The sequence below is a fragment of the Drosophila navojoa genome, chromosome 4 (assembly GCF_054131105.1).
Source record: "Drosophila navojoa isolate 15081-1374.11 chromosome 4, UAZ_NAV_1.0, whole genome shotgun sequence".
NCBI lineage: Eukaryota > Metazoa > Arthropoda > Insecta > Diptera > Drosophilidae > Drosophila > Drosophila navojoa.
Genome location: NC_142892.1, coordinates 22,254,235 through 22,265,673, shown reverse-complemented (window position 1 = coordinate 22,265,673; position 11,439 = coordinate 22,254,235). Strand labels below are relative to the sequence as shown.

Genomic DNA, 11,439 nt, shown 5'->3' with positions numbered 1-11,439 from the left:
CATGCGAAGGGCTCTAACAAGTTGTTTGATCAAGTGTTTCGATCGATCTGTAACCACTGTGCCACTTTCGAGAGGTGTCGCACACGCCGCCCCAAGTCCAAGCGACTTATTTGCTTTCGAGCTCCACAGCATCAGCAGTCTGGTTCCAGAGTGCACAAGCCGGCCGGCTGACTGCCTGGCTGGCTATTAAGCTAGCTATCTATGTAGCTGTGTGTCTGGCTGTCTGCGTGTCTGGCACTTGTTCACCTAGTCTCCTCCCCTTACTGACCACCCCCCGATCGCCTTTGCTGGGAGCCGGTTTAGCGATGCATCGTTTCTGGAGTCGTCGCATTTTTGCCGGCCACTTCATCAGCATTCGCCTATATACCATTCCTATATGCAGGCCGATCTTCATCTTCCTTTCTCTATCTCTCTGTATCTCTCACTGGTGCAGTGCCCTTTGAAGCGTTGGCCATGAAGTACACTTGAAGCTCTGCATATATCATATATAATATAGCCAAGCCAGCTGGTTGTCTATTTCTGTAATATGTATGAAAGTATGTGACCAGACTCTTAGGCGCACAGCGGATGTGATGCATTATTTAATCGACGACTTTCCATTTTTGGCCTGCGTGTGGGACACAGATCCACTTGATATGCCATAGTACAGATGATATTAGCTTAAAACTAAAACTGAAAATTATAGTATCTAATACTATAATTTTCAGTATTAGCACTCCTGATAAGAAAGAAAGTTACTCGAAGTACCACTTTGAAGACGGCAAAAGATTACAATAATCCGAAGAATAACGATTGTACATTCTGCTATATATATCTTTATCTGCATATACCTCATCATAGGATTGTTCGCAGAACTCAAATGTACTTTGATATTGATATTTGACTGCGTAAAAGGCAGGCAGCCAATAACCGGTGCTAACACACATTTCTTCACTGGAATCAAAACAAGAGCCACGTTGTGCCCTCGAAAGAGCCAATACACTTGCAGTGAATAGAAAAAAATATATACAGTACTGTAGAAATAATGTCCACGTCGTCTGGCAAAGGGTCTAGACCCGAACGCCCAACAACCTGCTGATGAAATCAGCCGAGCCGTCAATATCAGCAACATCAGCGGCGCCATTAGTGGGATTAGTGAGGTGATTGTCAGTGATTATGTAGCCTATTAAAAAATGGGCGTACCTAGAGCTTATTTAGCTGTGGAAATGTGTAAAACTGTAACGTATACTCTATGCCCGCCCGAAAGTTTAAATTTAGAAGCGAGGCGTGTGACTTGGCGCTTATCAGCTCTTATCAATGCAGGCAGAGCGCGACATCTGAGGTCGAGTTGGGGCGGGCGCAAGGGTAGCTGTTAAACTGCGCAGCATAAACTGAGCACAGAATTCATAAATATAGCAGCATTTATTTTTGGCCGAGGAAAATCATGCCGTAACTGACCTAGAGCACCTGATCGGGGCGTGATCAATTATTTGGCAACAGATTCTTTTCTCTCTCTGGCATAGCGGGAAATCGAAATCGATTTGAGTAGCCAGAGGAATTGGTTACGACTACATGCATGCAATTCGCATGAGAGTCGTGTATGTAACGCCGTTTAATCATATCAAAAAACGGTTATCGTTGGCGTGAGGGTCAATGGAATAGGCGCTTAGAAAATGTAATCGTCGATCGATTAATATGTGTGTTATTTTTTGCAGTTTTGCTTCTGTTTTGCATCGCGTAATATTGCCTCGTAATTTTCCATTGTAGCTCTCGCTCGAAACTTAATTATGCGATTTATTATGCAAATATATACGTCCATATGTCTATATGTATGTACATATAAACAATTCAAAGCAAGCGTCGCAAGTCTACATCTATTTAAAGACGCGGGCCTTGTTTGTGGTTTGGTCGAAGCCACGAACACGAGCCGATCACGTTTTTCACTTGTGCTCGATCGACACCCTCGATCGAGTGGAGCAGAGTAACGCCTAAGTAAACACCCAGAGCAAGTAGTTTGAAAATCTGAAAAATATGTTTCATTGACATCGCAGAGACGCGACGCCTGCCCGTAATTATGATACCGCCCATAGCGGCCCATTGTGTCTGCTGATAAGCGAGCCAACTCCTCGCCGAACTATGTAACTGCCGAGACCTAAAAAGCAAACTCTTCTGCGCGTCATGTCCATAGTCGAGCGAACAGTTCGTCGCCTTATCAATAGACAAACTATTGAAATCATGTATACTATATATGTACATACATCCATATATATAGATATTTGCTTTATTTTTTCGGAATGGGGCTCTAATTATAGTCTGCAGCAATCCAGACAGAGACTAGCCACAATGTTTGCCCATATGTCTGAAATCTGTTTGCTCAGCTATTGACAGACGCGAGCAGCAAATTGAGTTTTTAAGTTTTGTTTGCTCAGATTAAATACATTCTAAGTTCAAGTAGTAAACAGGTTTTCTGACATTTCAATATTAGTGCTATCATTATTAAAACCAGTGAATATTAAAACCAGTCAATAATAAACAAAAATATATGCAAATATTTATGCTGTTCCTTTGACTACTTCCTTGGAGCCTTCTACAGATCTTATAGAAGAAAGAAGAATGTCGTAAGTAAAACAAACAATTTAATATGATATTTCAAGATCCATTTATAAATCCTTGATTTATTATATTTAAATAAACTTCCGTCTTTCTTAAAAAAAAAAAACTATCCAAACTACGATCGGGAAAGATAGTTATTTATAAATATAAAACTTATGCTCAGCATTCGCTTTGAGTTTCATTCCGGTTCCGGTTTAATGGGACATTAACATAAAAGCGAACGAGGCAAAAAATGAGAAAAAATAAACATGTTCGAGCATTGCATTCAATGCTACAGCCGTGCAATGCACTGCACTGCACAGATACATAGATACAAATGTATCTGAGAGCTGGCGAGTGCTAGAAACGCGTAGACTAGACTCGCCAATGCGTCACTCGTATAAACAATTTACAAAGCGTGTTGGGGCAGGTAAATAAGTTTACAACACACACTCACACACACTTGCATATATTTTGCATTGACTTACTCAACTCGCAAATATTCATATGAACTGAATAAAACATTAACCTTAAGTTGTATATGAGATATATCGAATCACTAAATAACATACCGTGTCAATTTGCGTAGTTCATTGAACTCTATTAGTGGATGGTCCCCAGCGAGGAGCTTGCAGTTAGTTTGTTTATTTCCCGTACTATTTGCATGATTGGCAAACTTAATTGTTTGTTTGAACGCTGGCTGCGGCATTGTATCTTATGATTCGTTATGCTCGTTATCACGTGAAAAGTGAGTATATTGGCTTTTAACTATGTACTTATGAGCAAAGGCCTTTCATTTTGGCTGGCGACTTGAATTGCATTAGCTTGGCAAATCTAAATGGTTTCCTTGATACAGAATGGGTTGTTAAGTGTGCCAAATTGGCTATATATAATATAATATACGTGTTTACTTATATTATTTATAGTATATATTATATATAGCCAATTTGGCAACAATCTCCAATCCACTGCTTCTTGAAGTTGTATTGTCCCGAAACTTATGGCTTTATGGGGAGAATATTGGTGGAAAGTCAACTTTTTTAGTTTTCAATAAACAATACATGATATATATGGAATTTTTACTTTTGTCAAATGCGGCTTGAATACTGTTCAGGTCAATGATCTTTAGTTAAATGAGGATATAAATATAAGTGAAACGCGAACACGTATTGTGCAGTCGATTGTGAATAGCTCAAATACTATTATTTGTGTTTTTTTTTTTTTTTCTGTTTGGGGTCTGTTGCTAAAAGATATAAGTGCATGCCTAAGCATCATCATAAGCACTGATGCCCATGCATAGAGTAACCACAGTCTCTGCCATGTGATTTCCCTGTATTTGACATATACTCTTAAATAGCTGGTTTTTTGTAGCACCCATTCGTCTCAACTGGGTCACCTTTTGGCTTATCAGGGCCATTAATGCTGATTAACTGATGATTATATTGGCGTCTTTATAAAAACGTTTATAAATAACTACGGATAGGAGTGCAATTTCCTTCATTTCAATTAATTTCCATTATCATTAAATGCGAGTAAAGAGTAAAGCGAAATAAATAAACGAAATTACGATCTCAAATAGAGACATCTATAGTATAATCTCCTTGAAAACAGCTTTTAAATGGCGTTCGATCGATTGCGACGCTTGTAAATCATTTTATTACTAAAGTAATTATAGATTCTTAAGCGATAACAGTTTATTTTTGTATCAGAAACTTTTGATTAGGCGATTAGTTGATTGATTACTCGTGCATAGAATGATGCAGTCAAATGTTTAGTGCATGTGACTATACAAGTATTTATATGGGTTTTCTTCTAAAAAATATATTATGAGACTTATGTTTTAGTTATTTAAAGGCTCCGAAAGACTATGTCCACTATGGCCAAAGTAAGCTCTTCATACATATAATTTTTCCTATTCCTAAGCAAAAAAAGCTTTGTTAATGCCTTGTATGCATACGTAAATATTTTGTATATATGTAAATATAAATTTGAAATAAATATGTAAATAAAGAAACATGGAATTCTATAATCTCTATCCATCAATCAGTCAGACAATCAGTCACTCAGTCCGCACAAAAAGTATTGAATTTATGTAATGCAGCTAACTGTAAACAATTAAAAAAATATTCCTTTGCTTTTTAAATCCATTTGATGGAAATTAGTTAAGGTTAGCACTCTTATCTGCCGAATGTTACAAATTATAGTGAAATATTGTAATATTTGCCTTTATGACGTCAATCGAATAGACTCGACGTCTGAGATTGTCAGCAACGTGTAAGAATAACGGGAGCATTTTTAAATGTAGTGCATTCTCTGTATGCATGATTATATGGATCTGGTGTATATTATATATTAATAAAGATCAGCTTGAAGTACATAAATGAAAGGTTTTGAAGGATATCGATTGGAATAATTAATAATCCTATATATATATTCTCAAGTTAGGACCTGAATGACTTTAGAAAATGAAAATTCTGAAAAAGTTTAGTACATGGAACATTGAAGTCCGATATCATATTAAACTATTTCGTTTAATTGCAATGAGAGAGGATATTTAATGGGATTAGCAAAACGAACGTTAATGTTTATAGATGGTATTTAAATCAACGATAATTTGTGAAAAGTTTTCCATTGCTTAAATATTATATCTAATCGTTAGCTTATCAACTATATGTGGGCCTTATCAGGGAAATGTTATGTGAGGTCTTTTGGGTTATTTATATTTTTTATTTTTATTTTATGTATAAATTATTGTTGTTGCTAGCCAGTCGCGCGACTAGAAGCACTATATAGTATATATGTCTTATGATTGGCCATTCACCTGCTTTCTCTTCCAATGTTAAGTTCAATGACTAAACTTAAACGTGAGTTGTTATTGTTGCCGATCCCGGGAGATGTTTTATATAATTATATATAAATATATAGAACCCTCCGGCATCAAAAAGTAAACAACAAATATATATTTATACAGAAAACAATAAATATAATATAATTAGATGAAAAATAATTATAAATTATAAAACATATTTAAACATATATATGAAAATGATAAGAGTTAGGCAAATATATTCAAATATTTTCTTAAAAAAAAAAAAAATTAATAGAAATAACATTTATGCTAAATACGAATGTATTAACATATATGTATATGTATATGTATATAAATGTATACACATTTGTTAGCATAGATAATTTACTAAGGTTTGTTAGAGCATTTATAGAGTATCCGAAAGTTGGGGATTTTGGACTATTAAACATTTTTATTTCTGTTTGACTATGTTTAATCAGCTGCTCAGAAATGATGTTATCAGTTTTATGTTCATGTTGCCCTAGTTTATTATATTTGGTGTGATGGCCAAACTCTGGGGTTTCAAAGATGCGAAAAGCAAAAAGCGATAAGCATATAAAGATGCAAGATTAAGAATGTATTTATACTTATAAAAGTAGCTGAAGCCTTTTAGATTATTAAATTTTATTTTTATAGAAAATAAAAAGAAAATAAATAATAATATATACTCAAAGTGAATCAACAGCTGCTAGAGGGTATTTGCTAGCTTGGCTTAACAATCTAACTTGTTTCTTATTGCACTGCGTGACACTTCCCCTACCCTATTCGAGACGTTCTCTGAAATGTTAACTCTTATTTATTTCGGTTTTCGTTTCTCATTCGAAATCTTTGTCGGTATTTTTGTATTGTTTCTCGTTTCCTTTGTCATTTGATCTTAAATTTTTATGAATATATGCATTAGTAGATGCACCGTAATGCGCTTTTAGCTACACATCATAAAAGAAAAAACCCGCATTAGTGTTGATATTTATTATTTATGAATAAATTGGAAATTGAATCGACTTAAAGTGATTACGAAACCTTTGTTTGATTTTTATTATTTTGAGCATTTAAAATAATTTTTGAATTGCCTTTTATTAAAATAAGTAAAAGTATCCTGTTGAATTTACTAAAAAAAAAAAAAATTTAAATATATATATATGAGGTGAGGTAGACCCTGCATAAAATTTTATTATACATTTCATGTGTGTTTATTTTGTAAAAATTGATACGCTTTTTTTTTTTTTTTTTTTTTTTTTTTTTGGGCGCATTTAAAAATTTAAAAAAATGTGCTCAGGTCTTGCCTGCATACATTTGCCTAATGAGTGACAGATAGCCCATGACCGGGTCTTGACTCAATTACGGAATTACGGGCCAATGGGGGAATATGGGAATATGCTATGCAGGAAAGCTGAAAAGCTGCTGCTTGGGGAATGCAAACGACCTGATTAGGCTTGATTAGGCTGAGACTTAGTTCCGCAATTAGATTGCCACGTTTGAAAGGCTCGAATAAGCAGAGTTCATGAGTTCAAACACTATTTTTATAAATGAACTCTAGTATACGTTTCAGAGGCTTACAGATTTGATAACATATTGAAAAGAGATAGTCTTTGGAAAAGTACCATCAACTGAACTGAAATTTGTACATACTTTTTTCTAATTAAAAAGTATATCAGGTGATTTGTATAATAAACTTTACGTAGTAATTACAATCCCAAGTCTTCCTATTGATCAGCAATAATTCAATCAATAAGGAAAACAGTCAAATATATATTTATAGTATTTATAGAGATTAGGACTTGTTAATCATAATAATTCACCTGTAATCAGCACTTTATGTCCAAGAAAATCCCCAAGCTTTCACAACAGCAGCTGCTCAGGTTGGCATCTCACATCTCCCATTTTGACTTTTGCGCAGTGTAATTAAAATCAAAAAAAAAAAAAAAAAAAAAAAAAAAAAAAAAAAATGGGGAAAGAAAAACGTATACGTTGTAACTCATTTATTTGTAGTTTCAATTTTTTTTTTTTTTTTCGATTATCAGTTGGTTTAATGATTTTTCGAAATTCAGATTTGCGGCAAGGCATAAGCGAGATTAGTTAACATTTGTTTTGAGCGTGTTCCCAGCGCCAAAGGCTTGTGCGCTGAACCTCAGAACCCACGCGAGATAATTTAACGCACATGCAATGTGAGTGACAGTTGCAGTTCATCTCATCAATTCGCTCCTCTAGGTACGTTCATAGTATGTGGGTATTAATAGACAAGGTTTATGGGTTGTTGTGTCGTGTCGACGACCAGGCACCTTCAATCCGTTTTGGACTCTGTCTATCATCATTTGAAGGCATCCTTATCGCAAACGCCACCGTGCACTTAAGCGAAATAAAAATAATTGCATTTATTTTTAGATCGAATATTTTAAGACAACAATCAATCAGAAAAGGGCGTGTTTGGACTTGATAAGTAAGATTCAAATTCAAAGATTACAACAGCTTGTAGTCGAGTAGTTAAACTAATTAACATATAAACATATATATGATTGCAACTATTGCATTTGGCAAAATAAAATCATAGAAATAGTTCTAACAAAATATTTAATTCCAAAATGGTGTATAAAATATTCTTCGAAATGAATTTTGATTGCAAGTTATTTGAAGATTTGAAATAAGGCGCCACAATGCGTATCGATATACCGTATAGAACCATGCTTGCAATCTGTGCTGCCAGCACATGAGCTGCAACTCTGTAAATCGATAGATTTGAGGCGGTCGTCGATAGCTGTGCATAGTTTCTCATAAGAATAAACAAACATCCTGAACAATAAATAACACAATTGCACAAGGATGGTGAGTAACCTCTCTCAGCAATATTTTTATTGTTATTGTTGTTAAATATTTAGAACTAGTGCAGTAATTAATTGATAGAGTGACATTTCATACATATCTGGAACGAAGTTGTAGATGGGCGAACAAGAGCTGATTACAAGAAATCTTTCTGATTAATATAAATTGTGTTCCATGCCTGCTCCGGCAACGGCATCAGCCAATGACAGCGTTGATGATTGGTCTGGTGAGCGCTTGCCGCCCCAGGAGTGGAAGCGCTGCTTCTTGCCGAGAACCACTGAATTGCGTTTGTCATCCCTCTGGACCTTGAGACGACAGCGCTCGATGACCGCGTCCCTAATGATGGAGGCAAACTCTAGGTCATTGAACTGTGCCATTAGCAGCTTGAAGAAGGCCCAAATCTCGCCGCGTTGCGACGTTGGTGATGGCGCATATTGATCAAATAGCCAGGTGTCGGAGGTGCCGGGGCCATCATCTGGAGCCAGGCGTCGTGAGTTGTAGGCATCGCACACATCCTCGAAGCTGAGTATGGCCTGCAATATAAAGCGACGGTACTTGCCCAGCTGCAGCTCGCAGGTGCTCAGCTCCAGATCCGTGGCCGTGTGTGTGGGCAGAGCATAGAGCGGGCTACAAGTGCCGAGAAGCAGCAGCAGCAGGCGCCAGGTGGACAACATGCTTGGATTCAATGTGCTCGATGGCTAATCCGTCTGCAAGCGAAGCGCGTGTGTGTTCGCAGATTGGCAAGATGAGCAACTGTGCGCTGGATGGCCACTTGCACAGGCTTTATATAGTAGTCAGGCAGCCCATCAGCAGCAGCGAGCTAGTCCTGCCCCACTCTTCACAGACAGGCGACTGCGAACTTTGAAGTTCATAAAATAATTATAAAACGTTTCTCGTTTACATTTCTAAGCCGTTACACACGGCTAAAGAGCGAGTCCTAATAAGCAAATGGCTTGGAGCGGGGGGAGGCGCGCACTTCGTTCAGCAACAAGTGTCATAAATTTACGGCGTGCTCTTAAGCTGCTAACGGCTGCTCATTTGTTTTTTACTTTTAATGTAACTCTCCCACGCTGCAAATTTATTAATTCCGGCCATAGATAAACGTGACATCCACTTGAAGCCGAGGCGCCACTCGCAGTGGCCTTTATATGCACAAGCTGCTCATTAGCTTGCGGGCAGCCAGTAGCACACGCCGGCTACCCCTTCCCTCCGCCCATCTGTCCATCCCTGCTGCAAATTGTGCACCCTTTGTCGGCAGCCTTGTCAGGCAGTTGTACAAATTGCTCGCTGATTAGCAGGCAAGCGTATGAAATTAATCATATGCAAATACGAGTGTGCGCTCCACTTTACGCATTTCATTCAACACTCGACTCGCAGGCGCACTTCCTCCTTGCTTATTGTGGCCGCCTGGTCTTTAATTTGCTTGAGACATGGCGAATGTTGCGTAGGCGTGAAGTAAGGGCAAACAAGTAGCTAGTTGTGAGGGCGGTGCTTAGTCCTTAGTCCTTTTCTTTTTTGAGGGCCTCACACATATGTATCTATATGCTATATAATAATTTTCGCTTGCCTGCAGAAATTTCGCTTTTGTGGCGATGGCGATTGTCCTGATTGGGTTCTGGCCGAAATCATATCGACGCTTTCGAATCTGAGCGTCGACAATGTGGAGCAACTGGCGCAGCTGGTGGCCAAGCGCATCTGCGGTGAGCCCTTCGAAGTAAGTAGATAAACAATACCTGGGTAAATCACATTTAATTCTATATTCTATATTTTGTTATAGGAAGCGGAAATCAGATCTCTAACGTCGACTGCCTCAAATGATGGCAAGACAGCCGTGGCCTGTGTGCACTACATGCTCACCAACGCGGCGCGCTACAGTTGCACAGAGTCAATCTTCAATGAGGAGATACAGCAGCTGGGTCTGCCCAAGGATCATGCAAAGGCCATATGTCGCGTGCTGCAAGCAAATGCGACCGCTATACGGCAACAACTTATAGATAAGGCATTTAGAAGTAGGTATTTGCATACATGAGCATCGCGTGAAAAGCCTGTGATAAAATTATTATGGGGTCAGCTATCCCAAATTTAGTCAGTAGATGATTTTTTAGTCTGTGGTAAATCTTATAGATAATCTATTTCGTGATCATTGCATGATTTCATCAGCATTATTATTGATGAAAAGCGTGTGATTTGCATACATGATATGATATTCCACCATTTACATCCAAATTTAAATTATTTTAACTGAAAGTATTTTCATATATCATATAATATTTATTATAAACTTATATCATATGCTTCCCTTCTCCTTCAGTTAACGAGCTGCAAAGCATACGAAATGTTACTTCACCTGGCGAAACACCTCCAAACTGTGCCACCTTGGAACTGAAAATCTCGCAGGAACTGGTCGACGGATTGCCCAAGGATACCACGCACATAGTTAATATAGAGTGCGCACAATTAAGTGCACTGCTCGACGAAATGAAATTGGCTCGTGATATTATGCTTAAATACGAGAGTAAAGAAAGCGGATAGGAATAAGTAGCAAAGGTAAAAGAAAATGGGGATTACTTTAAACTGTGTTGCAGTTGTCTATTGCAAAAGTCTGCACAATTTCGCATTAACCTCGCTGGTAATTATATGTTGTGCAAATCATAACTAGCAGATGTAATTAATTAAGTAAATAATTATTGATTAAGCAGATATATTAAATATTCAATATACAGAACTTAAATATCATTCGCATACTATTTCTATATATCTGATCTCATTGATAAGCTGGATTTATCTAAAATAAAACATCGAATTCCTATTTCGTTTCCTAACCTATATAATTTTCGAAATTAAAATGGTTGCTGTATATGCTACGCATGGTTTGTGTCTTTGCTAGCGCTGCCAACCATTTCGTTTTTATGTTAACCTGTCGAATATATGTTAAAAGTGCATAGACTCTGTACAGGAAATGTAAAAGGGAAAATTGTGCATTAAAATTAAAATTCAATTTATATTAGTATATAAACATTTGAAAAATATCCATATTTTAAACTAGAAAAATGCAGTTAAATGTTTAAACTGAACTTCAAGATTTAAATAATTCAAAATTCTCATTTTTTAATATATATAATTTTTAAAAATCAGTTTAGTAACTTTTACTAATTTTTTAATTAAAATTAATTTATTAATTACAATAATTGAATTTAATCTGA

General features: G+C 36.8%; 1 protein-coding gene across 1 annotated transcript; it reads left to right on the top strand.

Annotated features, from left to right (window-relative positions):
- The first annotated feature begins 8,245 nt into the window (after positions 1 to 8,245).
- On the top strand, positions 8,246 to 10,972 carry LOC108652471 (COMM domain-containing protein 4). Its single transcript, XM_089259576.1, is given in 4 exon segments — positions 8,246 to 8,941; positions 9,810 to 9,950; positions 10,014 to 10,245; positions 10,548 to 10,972. Coding segments are annotated over 4 exon segments (771 nt in total). The 5' UTR covers positions 8,246 to 8,764; the 3' UTR covers positions 10,769 to 10,972.
- Positions 10,973 to 11,439: the final 467 nt, after the last annotated feature.